We start from the raw sequence: 18,916 nt of genomic DNA on the forward strand, positions 1-18,916 counted from the left end.
AGAGAAGAAATGTTTTAATTAAAGAAATGGCATCTGTGAAGATGAAGACGTGACCGCAGAGAAAGAAAAACAAAGCGGGGGGAGCGCGAGAACGACTGAAGACTGAAGGTTTTACTGACATTCTTCAGGTGTCGCATTACACACTGTAAAACACTCGGTGTGTGTGTATAAGGCATGACAGTGCAGCACCTGTTCCTCGTTGTGGTCTCACACACACACACACACACACACACACACACACACACACACACACACACACACACACACACACACACACACACACACACACACACACACACACACACACACACACACACACACACACACACACACACACACACACACACACACACACACACACACACACACACACACACACACACCTTCAGGTCAGTGGAACAGAACTTCAGACACCAGCCAATGAGAATGCGGCTCTCTACGGTTGCCACGGCGACGGAGCAGTCAGAGAAAGGCAACATTCAATATTCTGTGTCCAAAAACACACACACTCACTCCTTACTCACTATAAGTAGTGGACCATTCAGCAAAATTTAAAAAACATTTCTGACACTACACGCTCGCTTGATGGCCGCCGACTGCAACATCTTTGTTGTCACACAAAAAAATGTGCAGCTTAAGGCCCCACGTCCACCTAGTGTTTTTTTATGAGTGCCAGCATCTTTTTAGAATTGTGTTCAATGACAAGTGCGTTCAAAATAGACTGTGGATGAAACACGCTGCGCCCGGAGCTCCGAGAGCTGAAGTTGAAAATCTTTCAACTGTTGACGTCACCGGCGCTCTTTTCCAAATATATGATATTCCCCGTGTTTGATCGTTCCTGTACCCACATCCTCTTTGCTCCGTGTCTGATCGGTAGTAACCAACCTAAAATAAAAAACATGCTGTAAAAAGCAAGTCCTTAGTAACGGTTACTAGGTTAGAAAATAATCGTTGCCAGTCTCGATGTCGGATGCTAGTGATGTCGGCTAACGTTAGCTTTCTTCCCGTGGCTGCTCGCCGTCTCACCTCTACTGGCTGACCTCTGGACTCCATCAGTGAACATTTCTGGAGCCAGGTGTCTGACACATCCTCTAAATGTTGCCAGCAGGGCCTTCAATACACAGCTGAGAGTTATGTGCACAATTTGGCAATCACAGCAACATCAATTAGAGCGAGATCTGTGCAGAAAGAGACGCCTAATTTACCGTCTCTGGAACTGTCACAGGGCAGAACTGCTCATGTAGCGCCAGGTCGGTCACTTCATTAAGCAAAACAAAACATTAGGGCCAAGTCGATTTCACAAAGGTAATAGATTCCTGATTGACAGCTTGACGAGCGTTATCCCTAATCTAACCGTCTCCTGCTACAGAAGAAATAAATCACACGACGTTATCGAGCAGTGTGCAATCAAAACAGGAAGTTCTGAAGAAGCCATGACTCCATTTCATTGGCCGAGGCTCCGATTAAAACATCCAATGGAAACATGTTTCACTAATTCAGGGAATAGAAAATATTTAAGAAATGACATTGACTGTTACGACTCGTCTCATAGGAAACGTTATTATTTGTGAATGCTGAACTGTTCTTTATGCGTTACATTAACGCCCACTGGACTTTAAATTTCTCTTCCATTTGAGAGTCAGACACTGAGTCTGCGATTTTCCTGGACTATTACCTTGACTATTTCTCTATTAAAACTGTGCAATCTGTTGAAAACTGGACAACATTTATACATCAAAAGTGCTATCTATACATGAACCGTGCAATATCTACACTGTTAATGCATCAGTGTGTATTCATATTTGTAAATATTGTTTATATTTTCAATTACCTGCGCTTGAACATATCTTATAACTACTTTATTATTGCTTTCACTTGGTACTTATGCTTATTATATTGTTATACTATTTTTATTTTATATTGTGAATCTGTACTTTCTACAGATTTTTGGTGTTGAGCAACTGTAGCAAACAAATCTCCCCCTGGGATTAATAAAGTATTTCTGATTCTGATTTTCTTACATGCACTCTGTGAGTAGGTTACATACACTGTAAGATTATTTTTTTCTCATAGTCCACTACACAGCTCCTATTATTTAACCTTTTGTACATTTTGTGTTTTTTATTTTTCATATATTTTACATTTTTAAATTCTATTTTATATATTGTAATATCTTCTTATTCTGTATTATTTCAGTTGTTTCTAGTTCTGCTTTATTTCCTTGTTAATTGTTTAGCACCAATACACCCAGTCAGATTCCTTGTATATGTAAATGTACTTGATAATAAAAACCCGACTCTGATTCTGATTCTGATTCTGATATGGAATAAGTATTCAACAGCTTCAGAGCAACCAATGTTCTGAAATGAAAGTTTTAAATATGAAACGTAAAGCTCACTTTAACTCTAAGTAAACCTCGTAGGTGACTTGTATACACCTGCGTCAGAGAAACCCCCTCATAGACTCTCTGTGGACGTGAGGACCGAGTTGAACCGGGGCGCAGAGAGACCGCACTGTAACACGAAGGTCGCAGGTTCATAACTCCATCCTGCTGACGAGCACAAGACTTCAGGAATGCTGCCGCAGCTCCGGGAATGTGTGTGTGTGTGTGAGTGTGGGACACGCTGACTCGGCGAGATCGGTGTGGTGGACCTGATGGGCTGGAGAGCTGCCCGGAGCTGGAATGTGACCATCTCACACACACACACACACACACACACACACACACACACACACACACACACACACACACACACACACACGGTATGAGGGTGTGTTCAGGCGTGTGTGTGAGTGAGAGAAAAAGAGACTCTTACTTATTTTAGCTTCGTATCGTAATCGATGAGATCTGACATGAACAAACAGCCGGTCGATGATACCTCTATACTCGTTATCTCACCATGTTTGAAGGTGTCAGGGTTGATTCATAAATAACTAAAAGAGTATTTCAACACACCAGTTTGTACATTTTAAAAGTCGATCTCTTGCTTGGCAGACCCCCAAATACTTGGGCACAATCCAATTTACAACTGGCGACATATGCTAATTAGACCGAAACATTACGTACAATCGAGGCTGAACACATTAATTCCCAACAGTCAGTAAGTTTACACGGACCGTTAAGTGGAGCTAAGAGCTACAGGCTTTCTGATTGGACCGCTGTCTATGTCCCAGTGTAGGACCAGATTCAGGAAGTTTGAATGACTCTGCAACAGAAGGTGGCGATATGTTCCCTTCAGCTAGTTACTAGTCTTTCTTCTGGTTGACATTTTAAGTCCAGTGTTTCTCCTACCATTATATTAGCAACCCCCCCCCCCCCCCGCCCCCCCTTGAAGGTCAAGTTAATACAAAAAATATATATCTATTTTTTAGATTTATTTTTGGGCTTTTTGTGCCTTTATTGTAGAGATAGGACACTATCCTATCTCTACAATAAAGGCACAAAAAGCCCAATATCCACTATCCGATAGTGGATAGAGTCGGAAATCAGGGAGAGAAGTCGTTTAAGGATACCTTTCTGATAGAACAGGACAGCTGTCATTAAAAGTAACACATGAACACCAAGATTCCTTCAAGTGTTTGTGTCGGCAGCCAGGTGATCATCAAAGTCATCAGGGTTCTCCTCCTCTCTGTCAGCGGTTAATTCCTGAGTCAACTGAATTATTGTCCGTCCACTAGAGCTGGGAATCTTTGGGTGTCTCACGATTCGATTCAGAATCTATTTTCGTTTCTAAACGATTCTGGATCCATGGATTCAAAGTCTATTTATGAATGAGTCCATACTTCAGGATCTACTCCAGTTATCTGTGAGACTGGCTGAATTTCATGCTTCTCCATTTGGCCATCAACTGAGTTAAAGAGCTAGCATTAGCACTTAGCATGGAGTGACTGATAAGTCAAAAAAAAAAGAAAAGAAAAGAAAAAAGATTTTTGGAAGTTATGAATCAATTTTAAATCTTAGAAGAGAAGAATCTCGATTCAGGCTTTTTTTTATGAATGATTCTAAAATATTTACAAGCTCGTATACGTTTTCTGTTTTAACATCAAATCTTCTGTTTTTTGTGTTGTGTATGTGTTGAAGTGTTTGTGGGTCAGAGTGCGTCATCTGACCCGACTGTTAAAGACCACAACATGAAAATAGACTCTTCACGTGAACATCAGACAAGAGCTCCTCTGACAGGAAGTGACCCGTGACACCTTTAGGTTAATGTTTCCTTTGGACTCACAGGACAAACTAAACTCGTCATTAAGGACACTAAAACACGGGGGGGGGGGGGGGGGGGATTAGTAACGACATTTATACAAGTACGCTGTATTCAAGAACAGCTCCCAGCCCTCTGTACGCTGCGGAGCGTTGGTGAGCTCCTTTGGATAATTTATCTCCTCGCACTCCTTGGATTGATTAGATTTCTTTAAAGGGGACATCCTTTTTAAAAATCCACTTCTTCAGTGTTTCTGAACATATATCTGGGTAACCTGAGAGTCTACTGACCCACAACATGTGAAATAAACCATCCAGTCCTTTGTTTGTGGTCTGCATAAGTCTTACAACGCAGAGAGAAATGCTCCTTTTCAAATGTGCTCTCCTTGTGATGTCACAGTGGGATTCTGGTTTTAAAAAATCCCCTCCCCTCTCCTGGTATCTCCACCCATGGACTCCACCCCCAGACTAGAGCAAAACTTTAGCGCAGGTCCACCATTTTTATTCTCTACAGAGAAGTGATGTCTACGGGGAAAACTCAGGGGGGGTCATTACATTTAAAGAGACACACACACCAAAACAGAGTGTTTTGAGAGAGCTGGTTTATACAGGGTCACAAACCTCCTCTGGTGCTTGATTCATGTTATATTTTGACCGAAGCACAGATGTTTCATTTAGACCACAGGGGGACTGTTTGAAAAGGTGGAGGAGGGGGAGAATATGTCCCCTTTAATAAACTTAATTTTTATCACCTTTATTTTACCCTCAGTGTTTTTAATTATGAAGCAGGAGTTTCACTTTGAATGGAGTTTTCTTACATCCGATTCCTTCTGAGAGCACGAAATGAAAAGTGTGTCCACATACCAGACATGCCTCTGCAGCTCTTATGAGCTCCTATTCACACCAGTCATCTGACCCTGGACTGATCAGTGTGTGTGTGTTTGTGTGTGTGTGTAACGTTTGAGTGAATTATCAAACAGATTGAATTTGTCGACACACAAAAACTAAACCGATTTAAAATGAAGATAAATCCTCTAAACTGAAATAATTCCTGTGTGTGTGTGTCTGTCTGTGTGTGTCTGTGTCTGTGTCTGTGTGTGTGTGTGTGTGTGTGTGTGTGTGTGTGTGTGTGTGTGTGTGTGTCTGTCTGTGTGTGTGTGTGTCTGTGTCTGTGTGTGTGTGTGTGTGTGTGTGTGTGTGTGTGCGTGTGTGTGTGTGTGTGTGTGTCTGTGTCTGTGTGTGTGTGTGTGTGTGTGTGTGTGCGTGCGTGTGCGCTGGTGTTTGTCCTGCTATCGTTGTGAGGACCGTTGACGGTGTTAAAACATCTTAGTGGGGACTTTTTTTTTTCATTCATAAGGAGATTTTTCTACTTCAAAGGACTGTTTGAAGGTTAGATTAGGATAAAGGATCGGGGCAGTGAAGTCAACGCAAGTATTAAAAGGTGTGTGTGTGTGTGTGTGTGTGTGTGTGTGTGTAATCTGCTATATGTGTGGTAATCTAGAAAAAAATGCTCTTAGATTACAGAGCATGTCTCACCAGATTAGTGCCCTAGTTTTTTCAAGTCTGTCTCTCTCACACACACACACACACACACACACACACACACACACACACACACACACACACACACACACACACACACACACACACACACACACACACTAATAGAAATTATTTGTCCACCACTAAATCTGATCTTCAATAATCAGCTTTGAACTGGATTTAAAAAAAACAGCGCTGCCTCTAGTGGCCACAAAGAGAACTACAATCAAACATAAATTATTAATAAAGTATCCCATCATGCTTAGAGTGTCATAGATTGCTCTGAGGGTGTGTGTGTGTGTGTGTGTGTGTGTGTGTGTGTGTGTGTGTGTGTGTGTGTGTGTGTGTGTGTGTTACAAGCTAACAGTTCTTATGGGGGCAGACTTCATATCCCATGATCCCACAGGAGGAATCTGAGGAATGTTCACTGCTGCGCATTCCTACACACACCTTCCTAGTCCCTACTGTCCTTGTGTGTGTGTGTGTGTGTGTGTGTCTCTCTGTGTGTGTGTGTGTGAAAGAGAGAGTGTGTAGGAGAAAGTGTGTTTATTAAATTCATTGGAATGACTACAAACAAACAGGAAATAACAGTTTCTTGTGCTTTCCATAATAAATGAGACTCACAGATCATTATTTTGTAATTAAACATTTCATGAATTAATGTTAATTAAATTCATTTTTATATATGTTAATCACCTGAAAATGTACAGGTGTGAACATCAGCTGGCTTCTTTTACTTATCTGTGTACTTCAAACAAAAATGCATGATGGGAAACGTATTTTCACTTTGGCATCAAAGACAAGCGAAGTTCAGAGTTGATTTGAGGTCAAATTAAAGTCGCACAATTACATCCAAAGTAAATGAAACAATGAAGACAAATTTTGCAGTTTATGACACAAAATCCCATTTTTACATCAACAGAGATTTCTTTTTAAACTGAGGGAAGTGTGATGCTTGATTTTTGTAGAAGTCTACGGACTGCAAAACCCGAATCTAAGCAAATGTATTCGACCAATTGCCATTCATTAATATCTCACCGCGCTAACTTCAAGGTCAAAATATAATTTTTAGATATAAAAACACAACAAAAAAGTCCTGAAACCTTCTGTTTGCCTCATTGTCAGATTTTTCTACTAATTAATTAAAACGTTAAAACGTTAAAAAGTAAGTCTGATTTTAGCTGACATGGGACTTTCCAGAAAAAGCATCACAACCGCTCTGACCAAACTTTTTGATTGAACACGTGTCTTCTACATCCTGTTTAATAAAAACGAACCAAAGCTGGAGAACGATCTGTGACGACGTGTGTGGTGACAAAAGTAAAGAAAAACGAGGAAATAAAAAAGTGACAGTTGGAAAAACGGATACTTAATTTTCCCTTCATCCGTTTTTTCATTGTCAGGGGTAAAAGGAGACGCACACACACACACTTTCTCTCACTCTGACCTCACACACACATGCAGAGCAGCTGTGGTCCAGTTTGTTTACAAAGACGACAAAACAGGAGACACAAAGGCACCTGAACGCGCCACACACACACACACACACACCACACACACACACAAACACAGACGCTGATGTCGTTGGCTTGTCCCTGAACACACACACACACACACACACACACACACACACACACACACACACACACACACACACACACACACACACACACACACACACACACACACACACACACACACACACACACACACACACACACACACACACACACACACACACACACACACACACACACACACACACACACACACACACACACACACACACACACACACACACACACACAGTTCCTCTGCTGTCATAAAAGCCTGATGTCTTAAATTGAGCCTGAAATGTCGCCACCTGCTGGCGGCATTCAGTCAGCAGGGGTGCAAACTCATCAGGGATGAAAAAGGTGAATCCAAACCCCCAAGGGGGTCCGGGAAGATTATTATTCTTTTTTTAAATATCAGCTTTAAAATGTGAATTTACAGAAGATTTTATCATTCAGACTAAAGAAGCAAACAATCAGAAAAACACAATTGTTTGTTGATATCTATGTTCTGTTCTAACTTTCTGATAAAGCTTCAGTGTAACATGAAGACCCCCATGATGCTCCCAACCTTCAGTCCCTTTTTAGAAATGGGATGAATTTGCAGAACAGGTCTTACCATGTTCCACTAAGAGGTGATGTGAAGGACAGTCACTGTGCAGGTATCTCTCAGAGTCTGAGAGAACATCATCATACAGTCATCAAGTGTGACAATATTTTCTCTTCTATCATTAAATATGAAACATTATAATATATGAACCTGATGTTTTATCTCCTGCTGATTCTCATTAAGTTTATATTCTCTCTCTTATTACGTGTTGACCAGCTGTCACTTTAATGTTTCCTGAGATAATAATGAAGCAGAGAGCTGGATGAAGTTACCTTCAGAACACATATCTCTCTCTCTCTCTTTACCTCTGGATACCAAACATTATGATCAGACAGCATGTTTAACAGAAATCTTTCCACAGTGTTTTCACGGGAAAATAACGTGATGTAAATGAGCCATGTGCTGCACATTGACTCATTGAATCAGGTTTCATGCTTCTTGCGGTCGGATCGGCGATATTGTGCAATCTCAGGCGAATTTTGCAGAAAGGTGACAAGTTTGGACCCGAGTCAGTTTAGGATGAAACATGTGAGCTCTTAAATCTACTTTTTACTCGGAAGAATTTCTTTTTATTATTTTTTCTTTTAGATTATAGATTCTTGTCTGTCTCTGCATGTTTCTAATAAGCTCCACGAGCAGAAACGTGCTCAAACTAGGATCAATATTGGAGATGCTTTTGAAAAATGGAGAGAGGTTAGAACACAGAAAGGTTTACAGACCCATGCAGAGCTGGATAAACACTGAAGCTTCAGAGACCACCACATGGTGACCTGAGTGAGGAGGGAGGGGGGGGGAGACAGCTCTCTATGATGTTTAGAATTTAGACTGCAGTACCCATTTTAAACACTAGGCGTCACAGTTACATACTGCTCCTTTAGAAATGTATTCTTTTTCTAACTTGTGTTTGTGCAGTAAATCAGTCCTACCTCACTCTGCAGGTGAAGTGATGGTGACGTCATCTCTTCATCCTCCTCCTCTCTTCCATCACTTTTTGCCTCCTCCTCCTTTTCCTTTTTCTTCTCTCCTTCCTCTTCCTCCTTCCTGTCTCCTCCGTCCTCTATGCGTGTGATCTGATTGGGCGTTTCCAGGTGGGCGGTGCCAAATGGCTCGGACGGACATGACTCGTCCTCGATGGTGACTATGGAGACTCTGACCTCGTCCTCTTCCTCGCCTCCTCTCACCCGGGACAGAGAAGAGGAGAGGAAAGGAGAGGAGATGAAGGAGGAGGAGGCGGAGATCGGAGTGTGTCCACCAATCAGCTGCTTCTGTGATTTGTCTTTAATGTCTGCCTTCATCATCTCTTCCTCCTCCTCCTCCTCCTCGTCTTCTTCTTCTCTTCTCCTGGACAGAGTTTTTATTTTCCTCTCCTCCTCCTCGAGAACATCGTCCCTCTCCTCCTCCCTCCTTTCCTGACGCTCTTCCTCCATCAGTTTCTCCTTTCAGGCAGCCGACATCATAAGAAACATCCTGAGAAAAAGAAACAAGAATTACGATAGGAAGGAGACGATACGGTAGGAAAGAGTAAAAATGCTTTTGATTCTAAGACCTTCAAAAAGTGACCGAGACCGATTTCGAGTACTAAAACACTAAACCATGGCAACAAAAATATAAGTCCGAGGCAACCAGTATGGGGTCATTAGAAGGGCCTTACTTTATTTCAAAATAAAAGCAGGGTGGAATTAAAACAGCAAGTAAAGTCTCGGCTCTCAGCTTAACGCAAATACTCAAAACTAAAGCCAAACTATTTTTATTTTTTATGTGCGAAATAATGGAGTTTCAAACGCGATTAATCGCGATTAATGTTTGAAATTGGGCGATTTATCATGATTAAAAGTTTTGATCGTTTGACAGCTATTCAAAAGTACACTCAGTTTACTGCACATTTCAAGTTTACTTTTTCTTTCAATTTTATTTACCTTATTTTTTTTATCTTATTTTACCTTATTTTATTTGATCTATTTTACCTTATTTTATCTTATCTTATTTGATCTATTTTACCTTATTTTATTTTATCTTATTTTACCTTATTTAATTTTTTCTATTTTACCTTATTTTATCTATTTTACCTTATTTTATTTTATCTTATTTTATCTATTTTTACCTTATTTTATTTTATCTTATTTTATTTGATCTATTTTACCTTATTTTATTTTATCTATTTTACCTTATTTTACCTTATTTTATTTTATCTATTTTACCTTATTTTATTTTATCTATTTTACCTTATTTTATTTTATCTTATTTTACCTTATTTTATTTTATCTATTTTACCTTATTTTATTTATCTTCTTTTACCTTATTTTATTTGATCTTATTTTATTTTACCTTATTTTATTTGATCTTATTTTACCTTATTTTATTTTACCTTATTTTATTTTACTTATTTTACCTTATTTTATCTTATTTTATTTTATCTATTTTACCTTATTTTATTTTATCTTATTTTATTTTACCTTATTTTATCTATTTTACCTTATTTTATTTTATCTTATTTTACTTGATCTTATTTTACCTTATTTTATTTTACCTTATTTTACTTGATCTTATTTTATTTGATCTTATTTTACCTTATTTTATTTGATCTTATTTTACCGTATTGTATTTTATTTGATCTTATTTGATCTTATTTTATTTGATCTTATTTTACCTTATTTTATTTTATCTTATTTTATTTTATTTTATTTTGGTTGTATTGCACCGTGGGACGGAGACAAACACAATTTCGATTCCACTGTATTTCTGGCATATTTTGAAATTGACAATAAAGTTGACTTTGACTAGAAGGAAAGTTTTGAGAAGCTGAGCCCGCACAGACTCAACTTTTAAACATTAGAAACATTTGACATCAGGCAGTAAAATGTGCAGCAACAATTTAAACATCTAAAATAGTTATTAAATAAATAAATGTGGATGAACAGGACTCCAGAGACTCATTGGATTAATTTCAGAGGGCTCTGTGGAGAACAGCTGTATTTATAACAGGAATTATAGTAAACACAATAAACTTAGACAAAACCAAAGATAACGTAAACTAAAGATAAAAGATGTAAAACAAAGCAGACTGACCTCCTGAGGCTCCTCCGGACTTTAAATTTTAAACACCGGGTTCTTCTTTCCTTCTCTTATCTTCTAGTCTTTTCTTATTTTATTCAGTATTTTACCACAAAAGTCAACAAATCTTGTTGGTTTTCCACTTTACATCCCCGTTTTTATGTTTTTACACTTTCAACATGTCAAGAAGCAGAGACACTAAACTTCAGGCGCTCCGTTGTTTTCTGCTCCTGCACATGGAGCTTTGTTTGGCGCGCTTTGATGACGTCATGTAAATGAGTGACGCGGTTTTGGCGCGCCTTGTGGTTTTTAAAGAAAACGTTTGTTTTTGTTTGCTTTTTTGCAATAAACTAAGTTTCAAAGTCGAAATCTACACAAAGTACAAATAGACATGGTAAATATAGTAATATATTAATAATATAATATTAGTTTATACTAACAGTATAAAGAATACTGCTTCAAGAGACGTCATAAAGGAACATTTGAGTGTGTATACTTTTTGTCTATGACACATTTATTTTAAAATTTGGATTATAAACTTTTGTTAAATTCTTAAAGTTCTACTTTCAAACAAAACTGTGATTTTGTTTGGGGTCCGTCTGTCAGTCTGTAGGGACTTTTCTTTGTCACTGAGTCTGAGTGTTTGTTGTGTTTCTGTGCTTGTAATCTCCACGGCATCAGAAATGAAGGAAACCTCAGTGAATGAAGGTTTAACTTCAATTTAAAGCTCCATCAGATTGGAATAACTTACCTCGCTCACTTAGATCTATCACCTCTTTTCATATCTTTAAATCATCTCTACTTACTCGTTGTCAAACATCCTGCTCTTGCTTTTGATTTTCTTTCTCTGTTGGACTCTGTTTGTCTGGACTCTCCTCTTGCTCGTGTATCTCATATCTACATGTATGTACTGTTCTGTACCTTAATGTTGCGTACACTATGTGTGTAAGTACTGTATAGTGTGTATAGTGTGTATGTACTGTATAGTGTGTATGTACTGTATAGTGTGTATAGTGTGTATGTACTGTATAGTGTGTATAGTGTGTATGTACTGTATAGTGTGTATAGTGTGTATGTACTGTATAGTGTGTATAGTGTGTATGTACTGTATAGTGTGTATAGTGTGTATAGTGTGTATGTACTGTATAGTGTGTATAGTGTGTATAGTGTGTATGTACTGTATAGTGTGTATAGTGTGTATAGTGTGTATAGTGTGTATGTACTGTATAGTGTGTATAGTGTGTATGTACTGTATAGTGTGTATAGTGTGTATGTACTGTATAGTGTGTATGTACTGTATAGTGTGTATAGTGTGTATAGTGTGTATAGTGTGTATGTACTGTATAGTGTGTATAGTGTGTATGTACTGTATAGTGTGTATAGTGTGTATGTACTGTATAGTGTGTATAGTGTGTATAGTGTGTATGTACTGTATAGTGTGTATAGTGTGTATAGTGTGTATAGTGTGTATGTACTGTATAGTGTGTATAGTGTGTATGTACTGTATAGTGTGTATAGTGTGTATGTACTGTATAGTGTGTATGTACTGTATAGTGTGTATAGTGTGTATAGTGTGTATAGTGTGTATGTACTGTATAGTGTGTATAGTGTGTATGTACTGTATAGTGTGTATAGTGTGTATAGTGTGTATAGTGTGTATGTACTGTATAGTGTGTATAGTGTGTATGTACTGTATAGTGTGTATAGTGTGTATAGTGTGTATAGTGTGTATGTACTGTATAGTGTGTATAGTGTGTATAGTGTGTATGTACTGTATAGTGTGTATAGTGTGTATAGTGTGTATAGTGTGTATAGTGTGTATGTACTGTATAGTGTGTATAGTGTGTATAGTGTGTATGTACTGTATAGTGTGTATAGTGTGTATGTACTGTATAGTGTGTATGTACTGTATAGTGTGAGCGAGTGTGAGTGAATGTGATTGTGAGTGTGTGTGTGTGTGTGTGTGTGTGTGTATGTGTGTGTGTGTGTGTGTGTGTGTGTGTGTGTGTGTGTGTGTGTGTGTGTGTGTGTGTGTGTGTGTGTGTGTTTGTGGTGTGTGTGTCTCTGTGTTTAAATGTTTGGTATTATGTTTTGGATTTACCTTTTATTTTGATTTTGTATTATGATGATTCATTTATGTTTTGTAAGGACCCCCTTGAAAATGAGATGATGCATCTCAAGGGGCTATCCTTGAAATAAATGACAGAAGTTTGAATTGAATCTAATTGGGTTGGGAACCTGAGGTTTGCTGGTTCAAGTGGACCAAATCTGGAAATTGGTCTGGTAGCTGGAGAGGAGCCGGGTGCCCTTGAGCAAGAACCCCACCAACCAGCTCAAAACTTCATCCTTCCACACTTCACTCTGTCTACCACAAGGTGGCAGTAGAGGACAAATTGAGGCCAGTGGTGGACCAACAGACGTACTGACATTGTAATCCCTAGAAGTGCTCATATGAACAATCTGAACAAAAACTCAGATCAGGATTATAAACAAAGTGCTAAATAATCTTTAAACTCAATTCATTTAGACGTAAACAGTAGAAGAAGAAAAAACAAAAACAAGATATGTTCAGACAGTTTTGGAATAAGAAGAAAGAACAGTGTGTGTTGGCGGTATAACACTTTATTAATTAGTATATAGATAATATATATATCAAATATTAATACATACATAAATATAGACACATAAACATACAAATATTCTCATATGAACAAACTTGGCACTGCAGACTTTTCCCAGTGAGTCGACGCTGATGGTTTAAATCACTTTGTACATCTTTGTCAAAAATATTCACTTTTTTAATTAGTTCATGATTATCTGTGATTCATAAAAGCAATCTAATGTGTTACAATAATCATCGTGTTATGATTTCTAATTCAATCAGGTCCGATGTTAAGAGAGTCCTCAGGTTAGTTAGAGACGTTAAAGAATCAATACAAATTAAGACATTAAATTAAGTGTTTTTAAATCAAGGGGGAAACACAGCTGGATGTTCAGTCACTTTAACTGCCAGAAACATGGCAGGAATAAGAAATCTCTAAATACATGTAGACAATTTTCGTCTTATTAATCCCTTAATAAAGCTCATGTGAGCTTTCAGAAGGCCATGTGTGTAACTATCTGTACTTGGACGTCATTAACTGAAGGCAAAAAAAGTCTGTCCTGAAAAATGTTCCTCTTGGTTTCAACTTTGTGACTGTTTCTCAAAACCAGAATAGGAAAGTTAGATTATTTAGTGGGGTAGAAGTCGTGATTATTAAAGGGGATGGAAAATGTATACGACATTAACGCAAGTCAATGAATTCCTCTTAAGGAGAGGGGGCGTGGTGACCTTTACATTGGGCTCTGGATGTAAAAAAACAGCTTTAATGACATGAATCATCTTTTAGAAGACATTATAAACACCTTACAAAATAAGGTAAGCAAAGTGTACATACAGGGTAACTCCTGTATTATTTAAGCTATGCAACAACAAATATTTCTGTTTGCTTCAACCAACGGCCAAAAGATTGGCTGTAATGTTATAGTGGGCCCAGTCGTGTCAATTAAAAGTGGTTTTAGTCACTGACAGACTCAGATTGTTACTCTAAGTGTCAGTCAACAGAAGGTTTCCCTAAAGAGATACACCTTTATTTGTTAAAGAGGAAGATTCTTTTGGGAAGCTGGAAGCAGCTGTAACATCGCTCTCTTCAAAGCCGCCAAACTCCATAGACAAAAACAGTGATTCTACCTCAGAGCACAGGAGTATTTAATCTGCCACTGCACTGCTTGGTATATTTTTTGTGTTTTTGGGCTGTTTTTGCATTAAGCCAACCCTTTAAAACACAAAGACTACACAGTGATACAACGCAAAAAGATCAAGGCGGTAGTAGACCAACAACTTATTGGAATGTATTCTCTGGTGTACTGCTGTAAAAAAAAAGATAGGAGCGTGAGATTCCCTGTGAGAATGCTGTCTCAGATATGTCCTGTTATCTCCAGGTTGGCCTTGTGGATTTGCTCGAGTCCCTAGAATGACTCGACTTGTCTGAGAACGTGCCACTGTCATTCCGCCGGTGTCCTCTAGGGGGACCCAGTGAGTCATGGGGGGATGAGCGAGGAGGCACCCTAATGCTCTGTGACCTTGTTAATGGGGTTGAGGAGGAGTTCTTGTGATCTGAGGATCTGGGGGTGGTGGAGACTCTCAATGAGCCAGTTCGTATAAAAGGTGAGGAGGTGCCGGGTAAGGTGACGGTTGAGAATGATGTGGTCTTGGGGGAGGATTTAGGAGACGCGTCTAAGCCAGACTGTGGTGACTGAGGTGGAGTTGGAGGAGTTAGGGGGGTGCTAGTTCGTCTGAAAGAGGAAGAGGCGGTGTTTCGGGCAAAACTTGGAAGCATTGATGAAGGGGTTCCTGCTTTGTGCATTGGAGTAGCAGGGGCACTGACGCTACCTACACCTCCTTGAGCGAGCGCCCTTAGCGTTGAGCGACACATCTTCTCCTCTGGTTGGGGTTTGAGTTTTGCCAAAGGCTTCCGAATGGACGGCTTCCTCTGCAAGCCCAGGTTCTGCTCTTGGGTAGACGCCCGAGCACCTGGAACCTTCTGGTCCTTCGAATCCTTGGGGTCCGCGGCCTTGTGGATGCTGGAGCGGCGGGATGAAGGAGCAGTTGAGGGCCTCTCTCCTCGACCAATGGATGCACTGATGACATTGGAGGCTTTCAAACCAGCAGGTTTCCCAGTGCTAGACGAGCCCTGTTGGGTTCCAGGGGTTTTCTCGGGACGTTTGCTCTGAGATGGAATACCTCGGTTGGTCCTTGAGATGGGAACTACCCGCCTCATGCCCTGGTTCTCCGAGTTGGTAAGGGTGCGGACAGGTTTGTACTTGTTGGTGGCAGAGTTGTTGTTTGGGGCTGCAGGTTTCATACCAGACTGTTGAGTTTTGGATGTAGGGAGGTTCTTGGTGGATGGTTTGGAAGATGTCAATTGTCGTGCCTTTCCCTTAGAAGAAGAATCTGCTTCTGTCTTTCCACATGGGTCCAAACAGGAACCCGTATCGTATCTGATCCGGTTATCCATTGATTGTTCTTGGACCTTCTCAAAATCTCTCTTGTCATTTGGGGAGCCCTCCTTTTCTTCCGATTGATTGGCTGGTTCTTTAGCTTCCTTGGAGGCATCTTCGGTGAGAGCAGGCAAATCACTGGCCAATGGAGACTCTGCTGGACGCCACCTTGGGGAAGCACCTTGAAGTGATGTGTTGTCACAGCGGGAAACAGGCACTGGTTGGCTGCTAATGGGTACAGGCACTTGCTTCTCATTGGCCAGTTGAGGTTTTAAAGGCATGCCATTGGCTGCAACAGAGGAAGCTTGCTGACTTCCTCCCTGATTGTCACTCCTTCTCTGATCCCTTGCCGTTTCTGAATGTGTGTCAGGGTTTGAGAGGTCTCCAGCCGCCTCACACACACTGGTCACGCACCAAACAATCACCTTGTCCTCTTGTCTGTCTTCTTCCTCTCTTTGCAACAAGGAAGCGCTTGTTTCAGAAATCTGCGCGTCCGATTTTTCTGCGATCTGAAGGTTATTCTGTGTTTTTTGGACTTTGGATTTGTCCAATACCTCTTCTTCCAAATCAGTGACTACCATATCATCCTGGTGGTATCCATGCAGATGACTGGTGGAAGGCCCTCCGTTCTTGCTGGTCACCTTGTCGAATACTTTAAGCTCAGGCACCAGTGTACATTTTTCCACAATCACAGACATGCCTGATTCAAAGTCCTTGTCACAGCTGGCGATCGGTCCAGTAAAGTCCAGATCATCTTTTCTAACTCTAGCTAGCTCCCCCCTCCTACCAGATTGACGGTCTGGACGAGTTCCCTGGCTGCTCAAACTCAAATCGAGTCCGTCTTTGCTGTCAGATTGCTGGTTTACATCAGAGGTAGGTTTGAGAGAATCTTTATTTATGGTGTTGATGGTGTTGAATTGAGATGGGGTCGCATTGTAGCTGAGGTAATTTGCGGTTGCATGGTTTGCACTCAAAATTATCTTGGGAGGGGAGGAAGGAGTTTGCACTTGAGGCTGCTGGTTTTGGGGGAAGCTGTATGTCCTGAGCCTTGGACTCAGTGGCCGAAGCTGAGGGGAGAGTCCAGGGCTTCTCGTTTCAGGCGAGGTTGATAAAAAAGCTTTTTCCTCATTGTGCTCAACGTTTCCCACCCTCAGGAGCATGCTCAGCTCGCGATCAGCAGCGATAGACGGCGAGGTCGACGGAGAATTCCGTGAGCGCCGTAAGCTCCCCGAGCGCCCCACAGTGTTGGGCGAGCGCGGGCGGGTCAGAAGTTCCACCAGCAGCCCAGCCTCGCTGTGTCTCGACATGGCAGCTGACATATCCGTCTCGCTGCTGCACCGCAACCTAAATGCTCCGCCCACCTACAACAGAATCATAAAGTGATCATTTGTAACTTGAAGCACTTTTTGTGTTTTGGTGTTTCGTTGTAGGCGAGTCATTTTACCTCCTCGCCCCCCGCCCACGAGTGCCTCTTCTGCTCCTCCAGCTCCTGGATCCGTAGGCGTCGTGCTGCCTCCTTAGCCTCCCTGTCCAGGTTCTCCTTTAAACAGAAAGACAGACTTTGAATGGACTTTTACTTTGATGTTACATTGATGAACTTTATGTCTGGTTTTTTTTCAACGTTTGCTTCTGAATCTGCTCGTGTGATGGTACCTTGACAGCAGCAGAGAACCTGGAGCAGAAGGTGTGGAAGATGCTGAAGCAGTCGTCCAATCTGAACGTTTCTCTGTCTTCACAGAAGAAGTCGATAAGCTCGCTGCCTTCCTTCTTCAGTTTCTGCCGACTGAAGCGCAGTGAGCACAGAGACGACGTGGCCGACTGACAAACAAAACAAACACAAACGCACTTGTAAAAACACGCTGCTGATGTTAAGATTAGCACTTTAAAATAGGATTTGAACACACTATTACCTGAAGGAAGTCGTCCAGTTGCTGCAGTAGCTCCGTGTCTCTTTTGACATTTTCCTCTACCGAGCGTGTGCGAGACGTCAGACTCTGCAGGTCAGTGTCCAGCGTTTCCAAAGAGATCCTACAAAAAAAAAATCACAACAATACAAACATAACTTTGGGTATGTAGTCTCTATTTGAAGTAATTTAAATATCTGATATAAAAAAATGCTAACTGACCTGGACGCAGGTTGGACACGACTCAGCTTCAGAGGAAACGTCAACAGCTTGTCGCCTTTTTTTTGGGCTTGCTACAGGAAGAAGAATTTATCACTTTTTACATTTATATTTAATTTGAAACTTAAATTAAGTCACAAGAGGTCAATATAAGGATCAACAGAACGGAAGGACATAGACATACTTAATAATCTTAACCCTAAACTTAACACAAACCGAATTCATTAACATGTCCTCTCTCTCCTCTCTCACCTCTCAATGGACCTCACAAAGACAAAAGAACAAGTTCACACACACACACACACACACACACACACACACACACACACACACACACACACACACACACACACACACACACACACACACACACACACACACACACACACACACACACACACACACACACACACACACACACACACACACACACACACACACACACACACACACACACACACACACACACACACACACACACACACACACACACACACACACACACACACACACACACACACACACACACACAGGTAACTGACCAGAGCCACAAAGTGAAGCAGGTTCATGCCGGGTTTGTTGGCTTTTGTGTCGGCAAGAGACAGGAGGGACGACAGCTTGAAGCCGACTGCGTTTCCTGCATAACCTCCCTGCAAAAAGGACATGCAAGCTTTAATTTCATTTAGCAATATAATAATAAATATCTGAAATTAAAGTGGTGATTCCAGATTTATAAAAAAACACTTAACAAATTAGGGAGAATATGTCCCCTTTAAGATCTTTCACTTTAAACATA

General features: G+C 40.5%; 2 protein-coding genes across 2 annotated transcripts in view; both read right to left on the reverse strand.

The window, feature by feature from the left end:
- Window positions 1-11,214, reverse strand: part of LOC132958684 (F-box/WD repeat-containing protein 7-like) — a 33,259-nt gene extending 22,045 nt beyond the window's left edge. The window contains exons 1-2 of the mRNA XM_061031661.1: window positions 10,973-11,214; window positions 8,833-9,373 (exon numbers count right to left, since the gene is read on the reverse strand). Of these exons, the coding sequence (XP_060887644.1) occupies window positions 8,833-9,333 (501 nt within the window). The 5' untranslated portion in view covers window positions 9,334-9,373; window positions 10,973-11,214. The remainder of the gene's footprint in view (window positions 1-8,832; window positions 9,374-10,972) is intronic.
- Window positions 11,215-13,561: 2,347 nt separating this feature from the next.
- LOC132958683 (FH2 domain-containing protein 1-like) overlaps window positions 13,562-18,916 on the reverse strand; it is a 24,167-nt gene continuing 18,812 nt past the window's right edge. The window contains exons 9-14 of the mRNA XM_061031659.1: window positions 18,663-18,770; window positions 18,124-18,194; window positions 17,908-18,025; window positions 17,651-17,815; window positions 17,442-17,537; window positions 13,562-17,358 (exon numbers count right to left, since the gene is read on the reverse strand). Of these exons, the coding sequence (XP_060887642.1) occupies window positions 14,929-17,358; window positions 17,442-17,537; window positions 17,651-17,815; window positions 17,908-18,025; window positions 18,124-18,194; window positions 18,663-18,770 (2,988 nt within the window). The 3' untranslated portion in view covers window positions 13,562-14,928. The remainder of the gene's footprint in view (window positions 17,359-17,441; window positions 17,538-17,650; window positions 17,816-17,907; window positions 18,026-18,123; window positions 18,195-18,662; window positions 18,771-18,916) is intronic.

Source organism: Labrus mixtus, chromosome 23 (genome assembly GCF_963584025.1).
Source record: "Labrus mixtus chromosome 23, fLabMix1.1, whole genome shotgun sequence".
NCBI lineage: Eukaryota > Metazoa > Chordata > Actinopteri > Labriformes > Labridae > Labrus > Labrus mixtus.